The 25,217-nt window shown below is 44.9% G+C and overlaps 1 protein-coding gene across 2 annotated transcripts in view; it reads right to left on the reverse strand.

Moving 5' to 3' along the window:
* Positions 1-25,217, reverse strand: part of KANK2 (KN motif and ankyrin repeat domains 2) — a 124,749-nt gene that overhangs the window by 57,092 nt on the left and 42,440 nt on the right. For both annotated transcript variants that reach the window (XM_088462183.1, XM_088462182.1), the window contains exons 3-6: positions 6,723-6,820; positions 5,875-6,124; positions 4,554-5,743; positions 3,711-3,818 (exon numbers count right to left, since the gene is read on the reverse strand). In XM_088462183.1, coding sequence (XP_088318309.1) covers positions 3,711-3,818; positions 4,554-5,743; positions 5,875-6,124; positions 6,723-6,762 — 1,588 coding nt within the window. In that variant the 5' untranslated portion in view covers positions 6,763-6,820. The remainder of the gene's footprint in view (positions 1-3,710; positions 3,819-4,553; positions 5,744-5,874; positions 6,125-6,722; positions 6,821-25,217) is intronic.

The following is a 25,217-nucleotide window of genomic DNA, read 5'->3' on the forward strand; positions in this document are numbered from 1 at the left end:
TATTCTTACCTCATCACTACCACAACAATATAATAACACTAGTATTACCTCATCACTCACTACTACCACAGTATAATAACACTAGTCTTACCTCATCACTACTACAACAATATAATAACACTAGTCTAGCTGGAATGGGTATGAAATACCGCCGGCCGCATGGCCGGCGGTTCGATTCCCGTCAGTGGCAGCCCGACAAGAGCAGAGTTAGAAGGAGCGGAAGCCCGACAGCGCTGGAAATCCCGATCGTGGATAGGTAAGTATCTACTAACCTAACCCCTCTAGCCCTAACCCTCCTTAGGGGTGCCTAACCCTAACCCTCCCTCCCCCTAGCCTAACCCTAACCCTCCCGGGGGGGTGCCTAACCCTAAGTCCCCCCCGGGAGGCCCTAAACCTAACTCTCCCCCCCTTACGATCGGGATGCCGGGCGCCGGGCTCCCGGCGTCGGTGAAATGCGGGCGTATACATCTAGACGCCCGGCATTTCACCCTTGCCGGGATATGACAGTCGGGAAGCCGGTTGCCGGTATTTAGGCAGTCGGCTTCCCGATTGCTTCCCGTCTACCTCATCACAACTACAACAATATAATAACACTAGTCTTACCTCAACACTACAACAATATAATAACACTAGTCTTACCTCATCACTACAGGTTGAGTCTCCCATATCCAAAATGCTTGTGACCATTTTGGATAACAGAATATTCCGGATTTGGAATAATTGCATATCATAATAAAATATCTTGGGAATGGGACCCAAATATACACACAGAATGCATTTATGTGTTATATACACCTTATACACACAGCCTGCAAGTAATTTTATACAATATATTCAATAATTTGTGGCTCCAACAAAGTTTGTGTAAAGAAATGAAATTAATTTATGTTTCATATACACCTTATACACACAGCCTGAAGGTAATTTTATAAAATATTTTTAATAATTTCTGCCGTAGACAAAGTTTGTGTACATTGAACCATCAAAAATCAAAGGTTTCATTATCTCAGTCATGCCAAAAAAATTCTGTATTTCTGAATATTTCGCATTTCTGAATATTTGGGTATGGGAGACTCAACCTGTACTACAATGATATAATAACACTAGCCTACCTCATTACTACTACAACAATATAATAACACTAGTCTTACATCATCACTACTACAACAATATAATAACACTAGTCTTACATCATCACTACTACAACAATATAATAACACTAGTATTATCTCATCACTACTACAATGATATAATAACACTAGTCTACCTCATCACTACTTCAAAATTATAATAACACTAGTCTTACCTCATCACTACAACAGTATAATAACACTAGTTTTACCTCATCACTACTACAACAATATAATAACACTAGTCTTACCTCATCACTACTACAACAATATAATAACACTAGTCTTATCTCATCACTACTACACCAATATAATAACACAATCTTACCTCATCACTACTGCAATGATATAATAACACTAGCCTACCTCATTACTACAACAGTATAATAACACTAGTCTTAGCTCATCACTACTACAATATAATAACACTAGTTTTACCTCATCACTACTACAATGATATAATAACACTAGCCTACCTCATTACTACAACAGTATAATAACACTAGTCTTAGCTCATCACTACTACAATATAATAACACTAGTTTTACCTCATTACTACTACAACAATATAATAACACTAGTCTTACATCATCACTACTACAACAATATAATAACACTAGTATTATCTCATCACTACTACAACAATATAATAACACTAGTATTATCTCATCACTACTACAATGATATAATAACACTAGTCTTACCTCATCACTACTACAACAATATAATAACACTAGTATTATCTCATCACTACTACAATGATATAATAACACTAGTCTACCTCATCACTACTTCAAAATTATAATAACACTAGTCTTACCTCATCACTACAACACTATAATAACACTAGTCTTACCTCATCACTACAACACTATAATAACACTAGTCTTACCTCATCACTACTACAATATAATAACACTAGTCTTACCACATCACTACTACACCAATATAATAACACTAGTCTTACCACATCACTACTACACCAATATAATAACACTAGTCTTACATCATCACTACTACAACAATATAATAACACTAGTATTATCTCATCACTACTACAATGATATAATAACACTAGTCTACCTCATCACTACTTCAAAATTATAATAACACTAGTTTTACCTCATCACTACAACAGTATAATAACACTAGTCTTACCTCATCACTACAACACTATAATAACACTAGTCTTACCTCATCACTACTACAATATAATAACACTAGTCTTACATCATCACTACTACAACAGTATAATAACACAATCTTACCTCATCACTACTACAATGATATAATAACACTAGTCTACCTCATTACTACTACAACAATATAATAACACTAGTCTTACCTCATCACTACTACAATGATATAATAACACTAGTCTACCTCATTACTACTACAACAATATAATAACACTAGTCTTACCTCATCACTACTACACCAATATAATAACACAATCTTACCTCATCACTACTGCAATGATATAATAACACTAGCCTACCTCATTACTACTACAACAATATAATAACACTAGTCTTACCTCATCACTACTACGACAATATATTAACACTAGTCTTACCTCATCGATACTACACCAATATAATAACACAATCTTACCTCATCACTACTGCAATGATATAATAACACTAGCCTACCTCATTACTACTACAACAATATAATAACACTAGTCTTACCTCATCACTACTACAATATAATAACACTAATCTTACATCATCACTACTACAACAATATAATAACACTAGTATTATCTCATCACTACTACAATGATATAATAACACTAGTCTACCTCATCACAACTACAACAATATAATAACACTAGTCTTACCTCATCACTACTACAACACTATAATAACACTAGTCTTACCTCATCACTACTACAACACTATAATAACACTAGTCTTACCACATCACTACTACACCAATATAATAACACTAGTCTTACCTCATCACTACTACAATGATATAATAACACTAGCCTACCTCATTACTACTTCAATAAGATAATAACACTAGCCTTACCTCATCACAACTACAATATAATAACACTAGCCTTACCTCATCACAACTACAATATAATAACACTAGCCTACCTCATCACTACTACACCAATATAATAACACAATCTTACCTCATCACTACTGCAATGATATAATAACACTAGTCTTACCTCATCACTACTACAACAATATAATAACACTAGTCTCACCTCATCACTACTACAAAAATATAATAACACTAGTCTTACCTCATCACTACTACATTATAATAACACTAGTCTTACCTCATCACTACTAAAACAATATAACACTAGTCTTACCTCATCACTACCACAACATTATAATAACACTAGCCTTACCTCATCACTACTACAACAATATAATAACACTAGTCTTACCTTACCACTACTACAACAATATAACACTAGTCTTACATCAACACTACTACAACAATATAATAACACTAGTCTTAACTCATCACTATTATCTAGCCTCTGGCCACAGTGCCAATAGATCACCGTGCTGCCTACATATAAAGTGACTCTACAGTACATGAATACTGTACCTGTGCTATCTGCTTCTCTGCTGGCCATGGAATCACCAACATTGATTTCGGCTCTCTGAATGTTTTGGTTGGAGGACTGCTCATCTCTTTTATTCTCAATATCACACCCTGAAGAGTAGACAAAGAGACAGTTACAGCCCCTAACGTTAGAAAGGTCACTGCAAAGACTGTACGAAAACTGTATCACAAGGAGTAAAATATATAGTGAAGGGATTGTTTGATGACCTCAGAGCTGTCACTTTATCTTCGCTCCTGATCTTCTGTTATTGGCCGATTATTCTTTTTAGTAGAAAACTGAGCAAAAAAAATGTGTAGGAATAGGCTCATCATGTTTTACTGGTCAGGGAAATACTGGCTTATATCATCTTGTACATAGAAATGTTTAGATGACAGGTTATAATGTGAAGCAACTAGGATGGACGTACTGTATATCTACTACAGTTTATCTATTTTGAAGACTGGCAGATTTTGAGTCACATGGATCTCTGTTCCTGGACGCAAATAGGGAAATTTTGCCTACAGAGCATGTGCAGATGTGAATTTACACATCATTGCGTATGTCCATCCTGTTCGCATCTGTCTTTCCATGAAATAGGGCTTTTCACGATGGGAACTGGGCGGTGACAATGCGATCACATGTAATCACTATGACTTGTGGGAGTGTCATAGGCCTGCATCAAAAGTTCCATGTGATTCTGAGTCATCTCAATATGACAGCTCTACAGTAGCAAACAAAGTGTCCCCTTCTCAGACTTGCCATTGATTCCTGTTAAAAGCCAAACTGGAACTTTTCCTACTTTGAGGTTATTTGGCACCATGTTATTACAAGACTCTCTCACTCACCTTTCTTTTCTCCGTCTTTGGTGCTGTGCCCAGTGATGCTGATTTTCTTCACCAAGTGAACAAGGACGGCAGGGCCAGCTGAAGAAAGAAATGGTTTCTCCATCACCTCCCTGCTCTTGTAGACTTTGGCCTCATCTCCTTCCCTAGTCTTAACTAGCCCGACTCCTCTGCCTTCCAAATTTTGTGCCCTCTGTGGCTGAACCCCAGGTCCAACTTCAGTGCTAGAGACCACCTCACTTCCTCTCTCTACCCTCGCAACCTTAACCGCATCAGCCCTCACGTCTTCAATTTTCTCTTTCCTCAAAGCTTCATCACTTCTTGTTGCCCGCTCAGCTTCCTCCAATTTCCGGTTGGCATTTTGAACCTCTGTCAACGCTCGGCCAAGCTGCCTTTCCAATACCGCAACTTTAGCAGATAGTGCTTGAACCAGAAGCTTTTGCTTGTCAGCCTCTGGCTGTCTAACCGGGATAGGATGGAGGTCCACTTCTCTCACCCAGACTCCAACACTGCAGAACTTTTTAGCAGGTCTACCATCAGATGGCAAGCATTCCTTTTTGGAATTTTCCTTCTTTTCTTCGGCCTCTTTCCTGACCTCTCCTTCCACCCCAACACATCCTTCTTTTCCCTCTTCTCTCATTACAACTTCAAGTTTTCCATCCTTGGACTCTTCCTCTGGAATTTCAATGTACAGCTCTCCTCTTGTCTTGCCCTTAGTGTTTCCTCCTGGGTGACCCAGGTATTTCTGGCTCTTAAGCTGGACACTGAGCTGACGTTTTTCCTCCTGGAGCACGGAGATCTTCACCTGGAGCACGGGGATCATTTTGACTTGTTCCTCCAGCTGGCGCAATCTCTTTAGCGCCACAGCCATTTGCTCCCGTACATGTTGTAGATGTACAGGGGTGGGAGATACTGGAGTAGACATTCCAGAACTTAGTGGAGTAAAAGAAGACAGTTGCTGGCAAGAAGAGGAGGAGGGTAGACGAGAGAGTGATGGAGTAGAGAGAGAGCTGGTGGACCTGCATCCAAGGCTGAGTGGACGAGACTGTCCAGCTTCTAGCTTCTTGCTAGCATCTAGCAAAGTTCTCTCCACCCTGGGATTGAAGTTGTTGTTGTTCGATGCTTGAGGCCCACTCCTGACTTCGTAGGCTGGGTAAAAACTTCTTCCACAATAAGAATATGATGAATGTCGACTGCAATGAAAAAAAGGGGAAATTCTCTTTTACCTTAACATGGTGAATGGTTAATTGGAAAATTGGAAGGGAATGAGGTCTACCGACCTTTGTCGACAAGTAAACAGTAATATATCGATTACACATAGTACCTGTCATTACTAGCATTGGAGCAGAGGGACTCTGTAGAGGTCCACCATGATCCAGTGTAGCCAGGGCCCCGGGGTAAGGATCCATAACGAGGTCTGCGGTTGACTGGTACTCGCTTGATGGTGTGGCCTTTTTCTATGTCATCAACGTATTTCAGAAAGTCCAAGTCCAGCCGATAGCCATACGGTGTCTCCACTGAATATGGAGCCTCGGGGCTTTTCATAGCGGACAAAGAATTTGGCACAGTTTTACCTAGACGAAAAAGCCAAATGAGAATGTGACCATTTTTCCCACCACCCACTATACAAATACTGGGCCTGATTCAGATATTTACGCTGTTGAGGTTATATCAAAAGACTGCGAATGCATCACAACATGCATGCGTGAAGTTCCCTCTGTGATCCTACACGTAGCTCTCCTGGGATTGCAGAATGATTGACAGTAAGTCAGCGTTAGGGGAAGGTGGCAGGGAAGTGGTCATAAAAACGCAGGCGTGGTTGGGGAGTTTATGGGGTGGGTAGCTTGAGGCATCTGCAATCCCGTGCGCACTATTTGGTTCACCATAGCCGGCTATGCTACGTTGACCATGGGGCTATTCAGGGCTGTAAAATTCGGTGAACCTGTGTGTGGACTGCGGAGGTGTACCCAGCTGCATTCAAGTGTGCAACGGCCGCGGTGGGCGTCTCTATGCATTGTGCTAACTAGCAGCTGCGGATGGAAGTGCGTCCATATCTGAATCAGGCCCACAATTCACATGTACAGTGTGGGGTGCAGTAATGTCACTTGTCCTATTAGCCTTACTGCTGCACACTTTACAAGACCGATGTAATATATATTGCACAATGAGTACCGGGAAAGTGAGTCTCCATTTGTAGAACCTGCGCCATCATGTCTCCAATTGTTTGGGGCAAAAAGGAAATAGGGCAGAGTTTACCGTGTCAATGTGTCCTGTAAGAGGAGAGAGGAAAGAAGGGGTATTACTGTATATTCGGCATTTGTACTGTACAGTATATAGTGTCAGCAGGGATACAGTAGTCACAGGGTATAATTTACAGACAGTGAGCTTATTAAATGAACCAATTGTCCACTTGTGAATGTACCAACTCTCCACTTCTCACAGGCTGGTAGTAGTCTTTAATCTGCTAAAAAGCCACATGGCTACTCTATCCCACTACTAGTATTAAGCCTGCCCTGCATCACCCTGGCGCACCCTCGTAAAATAAACTTAGAGCTACTTGGATACGGCAGAAAGGTTGCAACTTTTATTTAAACTTGGCTAAATTTAATAGGTGACCAAAACTTAACTGTCAGATGATGGCCTCTGGGGGGTGCTCTTGCACAAGGTTTGCTCAGAGAAGTTCTGTCTCCAATTTACAATCGCCATGGTACTGTACTGTACCTGTCATCACAGCAATACCGCACAATGCCCCACAGCAGGAGGCAAACTTCACCCCCTGTCATTTATCTTTGTGGCCTGCCAGGCCCAATCCTGCTCTCTTGGCATGTGGGCATTTGCCTGGAGCCCGTTACATTCCTCAGCCTTCTGTTCTTCTTTTCTCCTCTGTCATCTTTTTTTTTCTCTGGCTACTGTCTCCTCATCATGTGCTCATTGTGTATCACACGTACAGTACATGCTCTGTCACGGGTTCTATCTGATTAGTTCTCTCTGATACATCTCTGTTGTATTCTCACATATCCCTATCTCCTGTACCCTCATTCTCCCTTCTCACCATATCACTCTCTTCTTTACTATCCCCCTCTCCTTATTCCTTCTCCCTTCTTACTTTCTCACTCTCTCCATTACTATCCCCCTCTCCTTATTCCTTCTTACATTCTCACTCTCTCCATTACTATCCCCCTCTCCTTATTCCTTCTTATATTCTCACTCTCTCCATTACTATCCCCCTCTCCTTATTCCTTTTCCCTTCTCCCTTCTTACTTTCTCACTCTCTCCATACCTCTCCCCTCTCCTTATTCCTTTCCCATCTTCCTTCCTACACTCTCTCTCAATCATAAGTGTCTTCATCTCCTTATTCATTTTCCCTTCTCTTCTCCCTTCTTACCCTCTCACTACTTCCATTAGTCTCTCTCTCTCTCTCTCTCTCTCTCTCTCTCCATACCTCCCTCCTCTCCTTATTCCTTTTCCCTTCTATTCCCCCTTCTTCCCCTCTTACTCTCTCTCCATACCTCCCTCCTCTCCTTATTCCTTTTCCCTTCTATTCCCCCTTCTTCCCTTCTCACTCTCTCTCCATACCTCTTTCATCTCCTTATTACTGTTCCCTTCTATTGCCCCTTCTTCCCCTCTCACTCTCTCTCTCCATACCTCTACCCTCTCCTTATTACAGTTCCCTTCTATTCTTCCTTCTTCCCCTCTCACTCTTTCTCCATACCTCTCACTCTCTCTCCATATCTCTACCCTCTCCTTATTACTGTTCCCTTCTATTCTTCCTTCTTCCCCTCTCCTACTCTCTCTCTCCATACCTCTCACTCTCTCTCCATATCTCTACCCTCTCCTTATTACTGTTCCCTTCTATTCTTCCCCTCTCACTCTCTCTCTCTCCATACCTCTCACTCTCTCTCCATACCTCTACCCTCTCCTTATTACTGTTCCCTTCTATTCTTCCTTCTTCCCCTCTCACTCTCTCTCCATACCTCTCACTCTCTCTCCATATCTCTACCCTCTCCTTATTACTGTTCCCTTCAATTCTTCCTTCTTCCCCTCTCACTCTCTCTCCATACCTCTCATTCTCTCTCCATATCTCTACCCTCTCTTTATTACTGTTCCCTTCTATTCTTCCTTCTTCCCCTCTCACTCTCTCTCTCCATACCTCTCACTCTCTCTCCATATCTCTACCCTCTCCTTATTACTGTTCCCTTCTATTCTTCCTTCTTCCCCTCTCACTCTCTCTCTCCATACCTCTCACTCTCTCTCCATACCTCTACCCTCTCCTTATTACTGTTCCCTTCTATTCTTCGTTCTTCCCCTCTCACTCTCTCTCTCCATACCTCTCCCCTCTCCTTATTCCTTTCCCTTCTATTCTCCCTTCTTCCCCTCTCACTCTCTCTCCATACCTCTACCCTCTCCTTATTACTGTTCCCTTCTATTCTTCCTTCTTCCCCTCTCACTCTCTCTCTCCATACCTCTCACTCTCTCCCCATATCTCTACCCTCTCCTTATTACTGTTCCCTTCTATTCTTCCTTCTTCCCCTCTCACTCTCTCTCTCCATACCTCTCACTCTCTCTCCATATCTCTACCCTCTCCTTATTACGGTTCCCTTCTATTCTCCCTTCTTCCCCTCTCACTCTCTCTCTCCATACCTCTCACTCTCTCCTTACCTCTCCCCTCTCCTTATTCCTTTCCCTTCTATTCTCCCTTCTTCCCCTCTCACTCTCTCTCCATACCTCTACCCTCTCATTATTACTGTTCCCTTCTATTCTTCCTTCTTCCCCTCTCACTCTCTCTCTCCATACCTCTCACTCTCTCTCCATATCTCTACCCTCTCCATATTACTGTTCCCTTCTATTCTTCCTTCTTCCCCTCTCTCTCTCCATACCTCTCACTCTCTCTCTCCATATCTCTACCCTCTCCTTATTACTGTTCCCTTCTATTCTTCCTTCTTCCCCTCTCACTCTCTCTCTCCATACCTCTACCCTCTCCTTTTTACTGTTCCCTTCTATTCTTCCTTCTTCCCCTCACTCTCTCTCTCCATACCTCTCACTCTCTCTCCATACCTCTACCCTCTCCTTATTACTGTTCCCTTCTATTCTTCCTTCTTCCCCTCTCCTACTCTCTCTCTCCATACCTCTCACTCTCTCTCCATATCTCTACCCTCTCCTTATTACTGTTCCCTTCTATTCTTCCTTCTTCCCCTCTCACTCTCTCTCTCCATACCTCTCATTCTCTCTCCATATCTCTACCCTCTCCTTATTACTGTTCCCTTCTATTCTTCCTTCTTCCCCTCTCCTACTCTCTCTCTCCATACCTCTCACTCTCTCTCCATACCTCTACCCTCTCCTTATTACTGTTCCCTTCTATTCTTCCTTCTTCCCCTCTCCTACTCTCTCTCCATACCTCTCACTCTCTCTCCATATCTCTACCCTCTCCTTATTACTGTTCCCTTCTATTCTTCCTTCTTCCCCTCTCACTCTCTCTCTCCATACCTCTCATTCTCTCTCCATATCTCTACCCTCTCCTTATTACTGTTCCCTTCTATTCTTCCTTCTTCCCCTCTCCTACTCTCTCTCTCCATACCTCTCACTCTCTCTCCATACCTCTACCCTCTCCTTATTACTGTTCCCTTCTATTCTTCCTTCTTCCCCTCTCACTCTCTCTCCATACCTCTCACTCTCTCTCCATATCTCTACCCTCTCCTTATTACGGTTCCCTTCTATTCTCCCTTCTTCCCCTCTCACTCTCTCTCTCCATACCTCTCACTCTCTCACCTTACCACTCCCCTCTCCTTATTCCTTTCCCTTCTATTCTCCCTTCTTCCCCTCTCACTCTCTCTCCTTACCTCTCCCTTCTCCTTATTCCTTTCCCTTCTATTCTCCCTTCTTCCCCTCTCACTCTCTCTCCTTACCTCTCCCCTCTCCTTATTCTTTTCCCTTCTATTCTCCCTTCTTCCCCTCTCTCTCTCTCTCTCCATACCTCTCCCTTCTCCTTATTCCTTTCCCTTCTATTCTCCCTTCTTCCCCTCTCACTCTCTCTCCTTACCTCTCCCTTCTCCTTATTCCTTTCCCTTCTATTCTCCCTTCTTCCCCTCTCACTCTCTCTCCTTACCTCTCCCCTCTCCTTATTCCTTTCCCTTCTATTCTCCCTTCTTCCCCTCTCACTCTCTCTCCTTACCTCTCCCTTCTCCTTATTCCTTTCCCTTCTATTCTCCCTTCTTCCCCTCTCACTCTCTCTCCTTACCTCTCCCCTCTCCTTATTCTTTTCCCTTCTATTCTTCCTTCTTCCCCTCTCACTCTCTCTCTCCATACCTCTCACTCTCTCTCCATATCTCTACCCTCTCCTTATTACTGTTCCCTTCTATTCTTCCTTCCCCTCTCACTCTCTCTCTCCATACCTCTCACTCTCTCTCCGTATCTCTACCCTCTCCTTATTACGGTTCCCTTCTATTCTCCCTTCTTCCCCTCTCACTCTCTCTCCTTACCTCTCCCCTCTCCTTATTCTTTTCCCTTCTATTCTCCCTTCTTCCCCTCTCACTCTCTCTCCATACCTCTCCCCTCTCCTTATTCTTTTCCCTTCTATTCTCCCTTCTTCCCCTATCACTCTCTCTCCTTACCTCTCCCCTCTCCTTATTCTTTTCCCTTCTATTCTCCCTTCTTCCCCTCTCACTCTCTCTCCATACCTCTCCCCTCTCCTTATTCTTTTCCCTTCTATTCTCCCTTCTTCCCCTCTCACTCTCTCTCCATACCTGTCCCCTCTCCTTTTAACTTTCCCATCTTCCTTACTACACTCTCACTCTGCAATCATTAGTGTCTTCATCTCCTTATTAATTTCTTCTCCCTTCTTACCCTCTCTCCACACTCCAGGTCTCTCTGACCACTAATATTACCTCCCGTTTCCTCACTGATGTCCTTTCCTCTGTCTCTTCATTCCTTCTCCCACCCTCAGTATTTCTTTATACAATGTGACATCTTTTCTCACCATCTCTCATACCATACATCCCATAGAATTTACTGTCCAAGTTTCATCCTACATCTAACTGACTATCCTGGATCTCACTACAATCTCTCGCTCTTCCTCTTGTATCACATTCAGCCACCTTATCTGCCTCTCGCTGTTTAATTATTGTTCCACTAGCACAGTGATAAATTGGAGTGATAAACTACCAATCAATCAACTCCTAACTGTCTTTATCAAACACAGCCTGTGACATGAGAGTTCTGAGTGGCTGGTAGTCTATCACTTTGTAATTTATCACTTTCTAGAGCTTCGTACATCTCCCCCCCCCCCCCCTTCATGTCCTCTACTGTCTATCTCCCAGTGACTTCTCCTCTGTCCCCTCCCAGTCCCTCTATTTCCCCCCACAAGCTTTCTTCATGCAGTTTTTCCTTGGCAGACACACACTTATTGTGCCTGGCTTGTCCCTGTCACAGAGGTTCCCCTGATCACAGTGACAGCAGGCTCTCAGTTTCCTAGCTCCAAGCCACAACATCCCGCACTGTATGCAGCTGTGCTCCCTCCTCTCCCCATTCCTTCATTCTTCAAGGGGAGGGGGGTATGATAACTACAAGCGGCATAAACTCTACTGGGCTGATGTCACAATATACTGTGCCTGAGGGCCAACCCTCCTCCTCCAACCCAGCTCTGTTGCTAGAAAGTAATAGTGGTGTGAAATATATTCAGATAATCAGTGGTATGAAATGGCACGGAAATGACATGTGGGATCATGTATATATATATATGAATATAACTCACACCTAATTTGTAGCTCCCATTCCCTCCATCCTACTCATGGATCCTTGTACTGACTCTACACAGCTCTGTCACTACTCCTCCCATCCTACGCTACACCGCTCTACTATGCCTGTACTGACTCCCTACCCTATATATAACTGTCACTACTCCTCCCATCCTACACTACACTGCTCTACTATGCCTCTACTGGCTCCCTAACCTATATATAACTCTGTCACTACTCCTCCCATCCTACGCTATACCGCTCTACTATGCCTGTACTGACTCCCTACACTATATATAACTGTCACTACTCCTCTCGTCCTACACTACACCTCTCTACTAATCCTGTACTGGCTCCCTACCCTATATATAACTCTGTCACTACTCCTCCCATCCTACGCTACACCGCTCTACTAATCCTGTACTGACTCCCTACCCTATATATAACTGTCACTACTCCTCTCATCCTACACTACACCTCTACCAATCCTGTACTGACTCCCTACCCTATATATAACTCTGTCACTACTCCTCCCATCCTACGCTACACCTCTCTACTAATCCTGTACTGACTCCCTACCCTATATATAGCTCTGTCACTGCTCCTCCCATCCTACGCTACACCTCTCTACTAATCCTGTACTGACTCCCTACCCTATATATAACTCTGTCACTACTCCTCCCATCCTACACTACACCTCTCTACCAATCCTGTACTGACTCCCTACCCTATATATAACTCTGTCACTGCTCCTCCCATCCTACGCTACACCTCTCTACTAATCCTGTACTGACTCCCTACCCTATATATAGCTCTGTCACTGCTCCTCCCATCCTACGCTACACCTCTCTACTAATCCTGTACTGACTCCCTACCCTATATATAACTCTGTCACTGCTCCTCCCATCCTACGCTACACCTCTCTACTAATCCTGCACTGACTCCCCATACACAGCTGTCACTACTTCTCACATCCTACTCTACACCTCTCTACTATTCCTGCACTGACTCCCCATACACAGTTGTCACTATTTCTCACATCCTCCTCTAGTCTACACCTCTCTCCTATTCCTGTACTGACTCTTCATACACAGCTCTGTTACTACTTCTCCATCCTACACTACACCTCTCTACTAATCCTGTACTGACTCCCTACCCTATAGATAACTCTGTGACTACTCCTCCCATCCTACGCTACACCTCTCTACTAATCCTGTACTGACTCCCTACCTTATATATAACTCTGTCACTACTCCTCCCATCCTACGCTACACCTCTCTACTAATCCTGTACTGACTCCCTACCTATATATAACTCTGTCACTACTCCTCCCATCCTACGCTACACTACTCTAGTAATCCTGTACAGACTCCCTACCCTATATATAGCTCTGTCACTACTCCTCCCATCCTACGCTACACCTCTCTACTAATCCTGTACTGACTCCCTACCCTATATATAACTCTGTCACTACTCCTCCCATCCTACGCTACACCTCTCTACTAATCCTGTACTGACTCCCTACCTTATATATAACTCTGTACTACTCCTCCCATCCTACGCTACACCTCTCTACTAATCCTGTACTGACTCCCTACCCTATATATAACTCTGTCACTACTCCTCCCATCCTATGCTACACCTCTCTACTAATCCTGTACTGACTCCCTACCCTATATATAACTCTGTGACTACTCCTCCCATCCTACGCTACACTACTCTAGTAATCCTGTACAGACTCCCTACCCTATATATAGCTCTGTCACTACTCCTCCCATCCTACACTACACCTCTCTACCAATCCTGTACTGACTCCCTACCCTATATATAACTCTGTCACTGCTCCTCCCATCCTACGCTACACCTCTCTACTAATCCTGTACTGACTCCCTACCCTATATATAGCTCTGTCACTGCTCCTCCCATCCTACGCTACACCTCTCTACTAATCCTGTACTGACTCCCTACCCTATATATAACTCTGTCACTGCTCCTCCCATCCTACGCTACACCTCTCTACTAATCCTGCACTGACTCCCCATACACAGCTGTCACTACTTCTCACATCCTACTCTACACCTCTCTACTATTCCTGCACTGACTCCCCATACACAGTTGTCACTATTTCTCACATCCTCCTCTAGTCTACACCTCTCTCCTATTCCTGTACTGACTCTTCATACACAGCTCTACTACTTCTCCATCCTACACTACACCTCTCTACTAATCCTGTACTGACTCCCTACCCTATAGATAACTCTGTGACTACTCCTCCCATCCTACGCTACACCTCTCTACTAATCCTGTACTGACTCCCTACCTTATATATAACTCTGTCCCTACTCCTCCCATCCTACGCTACACCTCTCTACTAATCCTGTACTGACTCCCTACCTTATATATAACTCTGTCACTACTCCTCCCATCCTACGCTACACTACTCTAGTAATCCTGTACAGACTCCCTACCCTATATATAATTCTGTCACTACTCCTCCCATCCTACGCTACACCTCTCTACTAATCCTGTACTGACTCCCTACCTTATATATAACTCTGTCACTACTCCTCCCATCCTACGCTACACCTCTCTACTAATCCTGTACTGACTCCCTACCCTATATATAATTCTGTCACTACTCCTCCCATCCTACGCTACACCTCTCTACTAATCCTGTACTGACTCCCTACCTTATATATAACTCTGTCACTACTCCTCCCATCCTACGCTACACCTCTCTACTAATCCTGTACTGACTCCCTACCCTATATATAACTCTGTCACTACTCCTCCCATCCTACACTACACCTCTCTACTAATCCTGTACTGACTCCCTACCCTATATATAGCTCTGTCACTACTCCTCCCATCCTACACTACTCCTCTCTACTAATACTGCACTGACTCCCCATACACAGCTGTCACTACTTCTCACATCCTCCTCTAGTCTACACCTCTCTACTATTCCTGCAAAGACTCTCCATACACAGCTCTGTTACTACTCCTCCATCCTTCTCTACACCTCTCTATAATCCCTGTACCAACTCCTCATACACAGCTGTTACTGCTCCTCCCTCATGTTCTGCTATGGTCTAGTATTATTATTATGTTTGTAGCCCCACCATATGGGGATGTAGTTATGAGAAGGCCGCCGGTCTCAATCCCGACACTGTAATCCCAGCAAGGGATTTAACATAGGCGTCGAAATACCGACGCCTATGTTAATCCCGACGCCGGGTTTAGGGATCCCCGGGAGGACTTAGGGTTAGGCACCCCTCCGGGGAAGGTTAGGGTTAGACTAGGGGAAGGGGGGGTTAGGTTTAGGCACTGGAGGGGAGGTTTGGGTTAGGCACCCCCGCCGGCAGGGATAGGTTTAGGGTGCGGGGAGGGGGGGTTAGGTTTAGGCACTAACGGGGGGAGGTTAGGGTTAGGCACTAGGGGGGAGGTTAGAGTTAGGCACCCCTAAGGGAGGGTTAGGGGGGAGATAGGTAGGGATAGTATACTTACCTGAGCTGTCGGGATTTTCACCAATCGCGCTGCAGGCGTCGATATTTGAACCGCCGGACGTATATGATTCCATCATATGAACAAGTACTGTACAGAGAATAGCTAAATAATTCATGTCTATGCCCCACTGGATATTACAGTCTAATTTCTGTACTTCACACACACGCAACAGGGCTGATTTAATGTGCTGTATATTAGGTTGGCAGCACCATATATATTATAAATAAAGGTTAATATTAGTTTTTCAATCCAATAAAAGTTTATGGCTCCTTTTGCTTTACAGCAGGGTTAGTGCCGGGGAGATGGCAGGGCAGCATAGAATGTGGAGGGCTGTGGGTGCAGCTAACCGCTTAGGACCTCTGTATTACTAAAGGATCTCTTACAGGCCAATCTTTGGTGACTGGTGCACAATAACATCCCAAGCTTCTGAAGACTAGTGCACAGAACAGGCTCCACCAGTGTTGGCTAACACACAATTGAGGTAATTTTCTCTGGGGACTAGTGCACAATACAGGCTCCATACCTGTTGACTAATATACAATAAATATAATTTTCTCTGCAGACTAGTGCACAATGCAGAGTCCATCCCTGTTGGCTAATACACAATAAAGACCATTTTCTCTGGTGACTAGTGCACAATGCAGACTCCATACCTATTGCCTCATAGATAATGCAGACCCTATTCTCTGGTGACTAGTAAACAAAATACATCTTTATGCCCATTAGTTCATACACAATTTAGGCCCCATTCTCTGATGAATACTGTACAATACAGACTCCATCCCTGTTGGCTCATACACAAAGCATGCCCATTCTCTGGGTACTAGTGAGCAATACGGGCCAATAGCAGTAATGTGACTACATCTCTTTGTTTTCCCATTTTTTTTTCAACTCTCTAGCTGCCCGCTGGGACGGCTTTCACCTGAATGCTGTTACAGGCTCATAACAGCCCCATTTCCTGTCTAATGCTGAACTCCACAAGAACATATGCGTTTGGTGCAGGACAGAAGACAGAGCTGCCATCGGCATATATTTTCACACTCTGGGCCTGATTCTCTATCGATCGCAATTCTGCTTATATGCACGCACCACAGTTGCTAATATCAGTGGTGATATTTAAATGTTTGCATTCACATTGCGATAGCAGCCTGATATAAGGACGCCCACTTCCCCTTACTCACATCCGTATACTACACAACATAGCGAAACAATCGTTAACATCGGACTCATAAGAACACTTGCACAAGCCCTAACCTTACTCAGAAATTGCTAACAGCCACGCACGCTAATTTATGCACGCCCCTGCAACGGCGTTGAAACGCACTGGCACACCTACGTTCGGTCGTCCACCCCCCCTCCCCCGTCACCACCCACAAATGGCACTTCCTGTCAATCACTCTGCTCTAGGTCTGCGTAGCCTCTGCAATCACAGTTCCGATCGCAATTGCTAGATTGCGTGCGTATTAGCAACTGTGGCCCTGATTCAGAGCCGGACCCTCTGACAGAGCGCTCGCTCTGAATCAGGGCCGGGCTATTTTTTTTTAGAGCGGCCTCCTGGCCGCTCGCATAGCTGTGGGTGACCACCCACAGCTATAGCGAACGGCCAGGAAGATGGTCGCAATGGTCAAGACCATCGCGACCATCGGGTTTGCGACGAGGCCCTTGTGGTAGGGTCCCGTTGCCGCAAGCCCCAGAGAGTTTTCGGCTCTAACAGAGCCGAAAGCTCTCCCACTGACATCACTTGTGATGTCAGTGGGGCCGCCCCCAGACGGTAGGCGTTCTAATGAGAACGCCTCCGTCTGGCCAGCCACCCCCCTGCCCGCCCACCAAAGGGGGCGTGCTGTCACAACATCGACAGCACGCCCCCTTGGTACGAGACCAGGAGCGACGGATTGCCCGTCGCTATCCGGGTCTCGCGCATGGGCATGACGGAGCCAACTCCGTCGTGCGCATGCGCTCTGGGCCACCATCGACCCGGTTGCGAGCGCTCAGCGCTTGAGACCGGGTCTGAATCAGGCCCTGTGTTCCTTGCTGAATTAGGCCCACTGACCACAGTTGTGTAGTGGGGTATAGGGTGGTAATAGAGGCTGGAAGCTATGGTCTGAGAACAAAAGTGCTAAGCGAGCAGAAACAAGCCACAACTAAAGCATTGAGAAAGCACACCGGTCATACCACGCCGTGAGGTTACAATGTGGGTGGCCCCATTATATATGGAAGGAAGTTTTGAAATTGCCACTAATTGCATAAGAAACACAGCAAATTAACGCAGGATGATCAATCACTGCAGTGTAAACAAGCATCAACGAAGCTCATATAACATGTGGAGCTTGTTTGTGTTAAATTGTCCAGACAGTCCCTTAATGCTTTTCTAGTGCCGCACCCTGTCTATAAGGAGGCTCTTCCTATCTGCGCTGCATCAGTCTCATGTTAGAATACATCTGGAATGTGTTAGAGAAAATTTAGAAATATGGGGCTGTCCTATCAGCTGCTAGCAAGCCAGTCAGTACAGGGTTATTTGGGTATAAAAGTCACCTTTTTCAACACTGTTAAAACTTCCTAAGCTGTTCAGTTGTTATACACTAAGGGGAAAATGTATCAAGCCTTGGGGGTCTATTTACTAAGCTTTGTTAGGAGATAAAGTGAACGGAGGTAAGGTACCAGCCAATCAGCTCCTAACTGCCATCTCACAAGCTGTGTTTGAAAAATGACAGTTAGGAGCTGATTGGCTGGTACCTTACCTTCGTTTACTTTATGTCCTAACAAAGCTTATTAAATAGTCCCCTTGGAGAGAGATGAAGTGGAGCAGTTGCCCATAGCAACCAGTCAGTGCCTGTCATTTCAAAAACTGTCCTAGATAAATGACAGTTGGATGTTCATTGGACACCTTCTCCACCTTATCTCTCTCTTTAATGTGCAGCTAAAACTACGGGTTTAACACCGGAGCTATTCAATTATTAGGCAATGTCCCAAGTTCAGTAAACCAGCTGCTAATGCACATTAATCCATGAAGGTTACCCCACTCAGTAAGCTCCAGAAGTGCATTTAAAGTTGAGTTAAGTGCACCCTCTGCTGCTTACTCAGTGGGGCAGCAACACTAATTGAATAGCTCAGGGGTGAGCAATCCTGTGGCTTATTAAATCTGCCCACAAGGCTTGATACATCTGCCCCTTACTGCCTTTCAATGTTATACCCCTTTTACACCACAGCTAAAACCCAGGATATTGCAGGGTTAACCCAGGTTGGTGCTAGGTATAAAAGGGGACAGCTTTGGATTCCCGGCTCGAGTGACCCGGCAATCCAACCCCAGGTAATTTGTAGGGTTTAATACGACCCATGTAACTCTGCAGTGTAGACAGGTAGCCCGGGTCGCCCAACCCCCGTTTACAGCATGGGGACTTCCGGGTTTTTCGGGGCTTGGAGATGTCATCTCCAAGCCCTGGGAGAAGAGTTCCACTGCACCCGTGTGCAGTATGAATGGCACCGAACCGGGAATAATCTGTATTCCAAATCTCGGGTCAGACCCGGGATTTAGGTGGAAAAGAGGTATTACTTACACCCCTTTCACACGTAAAACCCCAGCTTGGACCCACGACACTGAGCACGGGTTGAAGCCAGGGTTTTCTGTGCTTCCCCCCGTTCACACGTGGGTGACAACCAGGGTTATTCCCGGGTCCAGGGCCGGCAGAGGGCGCTCAATCCCCAGCGCGGCCAAACTCATACCCTACTCCCGCCACCACACTCCTTCCCCGCCCGTCCCTCCCCCCGCGCCACTCTTCTTCCCGTCAGCGCCACACTTCTTCCCGGGGACACTACTACAGGGACTACTGGGGGCACTACTACAGGGGCTACTGGGGCACTCCTACAGGGGCTACTGGCGGCACTTCTACTGGGGGTACTACTATAGAGGCTACTGGGGGCACTACTACGGGGCTACAGGAGGCAATTCTACAGGGGCTACAGGGGGCATTACTACTGGGGCCACTACTAATGGAGGCATTGCAGAAGGGGCACCACTATTGACTGCACTGCAGAAGGGGTACCACTGCTGTGGACATTATGTATAAGTGCCACTACTGCTGTAGGCATTGTATTAGGGGCACTACTACTGTGGGCATTATGTATAAGGGGCACTAATGTTGGCATTGTATAAAAGGGGCACTACTGTGTGTCAGAACATAAATAAGGGACACTACTATGTGGTGTAAAGTGAATCAGGGGCACTATGTGCGGTGCAATGTGAATAAGATTGTGCTACTGTGCGGTGTAGTTTGAATTGGGAATACTATTGTGTGACCACGCCCCTTTCTTTTGAGACCTTTCCTTTAGCATGCCTCCCAAACATCCCTATTTTGGCGACAAAGTGTGCGAGATGGGGGGGGTAAATGGTGAATAGATGACATGTGCATGCATGCGGCATCTATTCACTGGAGAAAGGGACTGAGAGCATGCCCAACAGCATGTACCCAGCATGATTGTCGCTCGTGATTATGGCCTTTCCCATGAGTCCACACCCCTTTCCTTTGACGGGTGCACGCACCTTCAGAGTGTGCAAATTCAGCCAGGGGGCGCCAAAATGTATCTTCGCTTACCAAAAATATTAGGCTCCGGACGGCCCTGCCCGGGTCGTCACCCTTCACACCAGAACCAGGTCTTTCAGTGACCGGGGTCTTCTGTCAGGCAGTGGACGGTTAGAGATTATGTTATCTCTAAGCGACACTGAGCCGGCCAAGCAGAGCCTTTTAGGCATGACCTAGGACATCACTACCCGGATTATGCCATGCACAGTACAGACGACCCGGGACTCCAACCCACATCTGCCCCTTTCATACATAGTCTAGACCCGGGTCTGTGCAAAAACCCAGGTATTTCGGCTATGTGTGATAGGGGTATTAGTAATAAGTGTCATATGCTATATACAGTTCTAATGTCCCTATAATTAAAATAAGACAAGAATTAGGCTACATAGAACAGTACTTTAGGAGGAAAAAAGTTAAAATTGATAGATAGGGTATATAATTGGTTTTCATAGAGCATGTAAAGATTTGAAGGCTGCGTGAGAGTCTGAAGTTTTATCTGCAAATCCACAAAATAATAGACGCTCATACAGTCCTCACATCTTTACATGCTCTATGAAAACCAATTATGTACCATGGAGAAATAATAATTTTAGTATTATAATAATAATTACACAGAATCCCCAAATTTTCTTTACACTATCCCAGTATACTGTATGCTGATCCACAATTGTGTTCAGATGGAAATCTAATGACCCTCGGGAGACAGCCATGTGGCTACAGGTTACAATTTATCACTGTCAACTTTATGGTTTCCTGTTTCTTTTCAACTATGTCTTACCCTCCGTGGGCCTGCTGCAGAGTTGTACGGTATTGCACAGCGTCAGGGTTCCCATGAACAGTGGCGTCACAAGGGGGGATGGGGGCTGCGGGCCGCACTCGGGTGTCACCCGCAGACAGGACCCGGGTGCTGCACTGTAGCATTACATGCAGCACTCGGCTCCTGACACAGTAAGGGAGCCTGCAGACTGCACATAGACTGGTCCCTGGGAGCAGTCCGCATCTCCGGGACCCCGGAGTGATCAAAACGGGAGTTCGTGCCACAAGGCCTCACGGTCACGCCCCCTGCCCATGGCCCCTTTTTTGCAGGCGCACAGCACTACTACCCTCCACACACGGGGTGTCACCACGGGGAGGGACGCCACTGATCATGAAGCAGACAAATTCTCACCTTCTCCGGCATATTTCCTCTGGTCGATGGTTTTGACATTGGTGATGGAGATCCGATGGTTCTGCCATCCATAGCTGAGAGACAGCAAAGTGTTTTTTTTTTGTGTGCCCTCCAGTACACCGCAAAGCCCCACCCCCTTCCCTGAATGGCCCGCCTCCCATTTCTCACAGCAGGTTTGTGCAAATCATTGATGGTTTCCCATCAATGGGTTCATGCCATCCATGTTAAGCACCAGTGGCACCATCGATGGTTAACCCACTGATGGCCATCCCTAAACAGACTGTGGATGTGGTTCTATTACCCAGTAAGAAGCAGCATATTGTGTTAACCAATGAGTGTCTTTCAGCAGGTTACTGTTAGAGCTACGACCAGAACACTAGAGGGAGCCGTAGTAAGCTAGAGGTAGTGGAAGTACCACACACTAGAGAAATTTACCTTGAACCTGAATTTTTAACTGAAATATAGCCCACACACCCAGCATACACATGTGCACTGGTGACAGTTGTTGAATATGTTGACACTATACAAATAAAGTGTAATAATAACAATAATCTGGATTCCCCATAACTATCAATAATAACAGGGACTGGTGTGAACTGTAGTAGGGTGCGTCTGCACTAATCAACAACCTTCTTGCACATATGTTTATAAGAGAAATATTTAACCTCCCTAACATACATTATAGCACACAAGAATCCGTACAGCGTGCAGTCATTTCATGCTGAGCCTCTAGTTCCTTCTGCAACACTTCTGAACGTCTTCTCCTTCCCCGGCCCCCTCTCTCCCACATCCCTTCCCCTTATATGGAATATATTTTCTCTATAAATAAACATTTCTAACCCAGTCTGGTTACTGCCAAGACGGCCTCATCCCCTATCAGCCCCGAGGGAAAGAGTCAGGTCAGCGGGGACCCAGGACATCCCTCTATTACCGAAATTCCCATTAACAAGAAAATAGCTAAGAACAGAAATATAATCACAAGCGGAAAAACATAGTCAGGCTATAACTAATCAGATATTTTACACGAAGACGGATTCTGTTGTGCTTGCCAGTGATAACCACAACCACAGGGGGCGATGTCTCAAACCATATAAAAGGGACATGTGAAGGAGTTTCCAATAGCAACCAAACAGATCCTATTGTTTATCTATTATATACTATAAAATGATAACTATAAGCTGATTGGATGCTACGAACAAGTTTTCCATCTGTCCTCTTCAGATGGTTTGAGACATTTCCCCCCTATAATTATCATTTACAAGCACAAAAGCATCCATCTTCATGTAAAATATCTTATTTTAATACTGTATTATTGATACATCTACCCCTAATGGTCCATACAGATGGGACGATCGACAACTAGAACAATATCGTTGTACGATCTCCCGGGTGTGCTGGACGATCGACATTGACCATCCAGCACACCACCAATACACCAACAACTATAACGACCCGCGATCAATGATCGCGGGCCAACCGGGTTTATATCGATTAGGTTGGCCTGCATCGATATCGATCATACGTTCCGCGCATCGCATGACGTTGATGGGCGAAAAATGCACGATAACGATATGATCGATATCGTTATTGTTCATATCGTCCATTTTAATCGTACCGTGTGTACGCACCATAAGTCAGCATGAGTGGTTAATGCGCAGTTGGTCATTAGCGATAAACATTTAAATTGAGGACTGAACCTGGCCTGCAGGGGCGTAGTAAGAGAGGATGGGACCCGTGTCCAGGCCCCCTCCTCTCTAACTGACGTTTCAACTGAGTAGACTCTAGCACCGTGCATGCGCTGATCTCCGAAAACATGGTGTCTGCGCAATCATCCCTGTGATTTTTGTACTGTCCATGCGCAAATTGCCGGTAAAATGGCCGCTGTGCCATTATCCCAGTGATCTATGCAGCGCCAACGCGGCACACCCTGTTCCCATTATACATACGCCACTGCTGGCCTGGGGTAAAGCAGAGAGCATAGGATGTAGTTATACAGAGGGAGGGCTTATGGGTAATTATACATACATTTGGGAGGAGTTACATGGAATTAGTTATGCTGAACAAAAGGGGAGTAACAAAGGTTTTTACATAGCTTTTATATGGAACAGGACTTCAATGCATACTGATTTATATGAATGATACCTTGGAGGTTAATGGGTTAAGAATGTAACCCACAACCCCCTTCCCCATTCCTTCTCAGTGACAGAGAGCAGACTCCCGCATTCCCTCCCCCTGGCAAGAGATTAAAGAGGAAACCAGGAGTTTGGGAGGAATGACACAAAATGGGTTATTTCAACACCCGGGGAGCAGACAGACAACTCCCGGTGCCCCTTACCCTGCAACACATTCCAGTTCTGGGTCAGACTCCTTGTAACTCCTATACTGCCTGAGGAATAACCCCCTTAGTGCTCAGACTGTATAGGGGTTATAAGGAATCTGACCCAGAACTGCACCAACACCCAACATATGTGTTTATAGGACACAGGGTGCCGGCTCCAGTCCACATGGCACAGTCAAAGATACGCAAGGCCCTATTTATCAAAATGCGGATGGTAAAGATCAAGTATTATTATTACTATGATTTGGGGCTTTTCGTTTCACTTGGCAAATTTTTTTTTTAAAAGTGTGAAAAAAGATTTAAAAGATTTAAAAATATATATATATATATATATTTACTATATGTATACATTGAAGAAAAATGCTTTATTAAAGAATAAAGCTTTATTTCAGTGATTTTCCTCTGTTAGACAGAACATTAAATAGGCATCCCTATTACAAAGCAGTGCTATCACTAGCGGTAACCTCTTAATATATAGGGCCCGATTCAGACCCGCTCACTAGGCTGCGTTCGCATGTAGCCTGCCGATTTTTTCAATCTGCGCATGCGTATAAGACGCAGTGCGCGAACTAGTCCATGTGATCGCAAAGCGAAAGCCCCTTGTACATAAGACACCTCGCTAGAATGAGTGACAGGAGGAGCCATTTGTGGGTGGTGACAGGGGGTGGTCGATGGTAACGGGGGTGTGGTGGTGCGAACGCAGGCGTGTCTGTGCTTCTGAACGCCGTTTCAGGGGTGTGATTAATTAAGACGCAGCGTCAGCGTACAAGTCACATGGCTGAATTACAGCACTCGCAGTGCTTGCAGCAGGGTATGGTCAGCCACAAGTGCTGCGTATAGATCCGATGTTACTCGATGTTACCGATTGTTGCATACACTTCCTGGAGATGACGTGTGTTACTAAGGGAAAGTGCGCGTCGTGTGACAGGCTGGTGGGCATCTAAATACATTCCGCGATCGCACGGCAAGACATAGTGGGCATGCTAATGTCTTGCCGTGCGATCGCGGGATTTACATACTTTGGCAGCTTTATGGCCCCCATTTACTAACGAGTTTTATCACCAAAACGAGTGATACATTTCACTGTGTATGATAAATGGTGCTCCAGCCAATCAGCTCCCAACTGTAATTTTTCTAACAGTTGAGAGCTGATTGGCTGGAGCATCATTTATCATACATAGTGAAATGTATCACTCATTTTGGTGATAAAACTCGTTAGTAAATGAGGCCCTATATCCTTTGAGAAATCGACCTATAATCCCAGTACAGAGGGGATCACATCTCTGCATACAGGTAATAACACGGCACCATGTGCTTAATTGCTTGTACTGTACACATACACACAGA

The sequence above is a fragment of the Taudactylus pleione genome, unplaced genomic scaffold (assembly GCF_031769625.1).
Source record: "Taudactylus pleione unplaced genomic scaffold, aTauple2 ptg001161l, whole genome shotgun sequence".
In the NCBI taxonomy this organism is placed as follows: domain Eukaryota; kingdom Metazoa; phylum Chordata; class Amphibia; order Anura; family Myobatrachidae; genus Taudactylus; species Taudactylus pleione.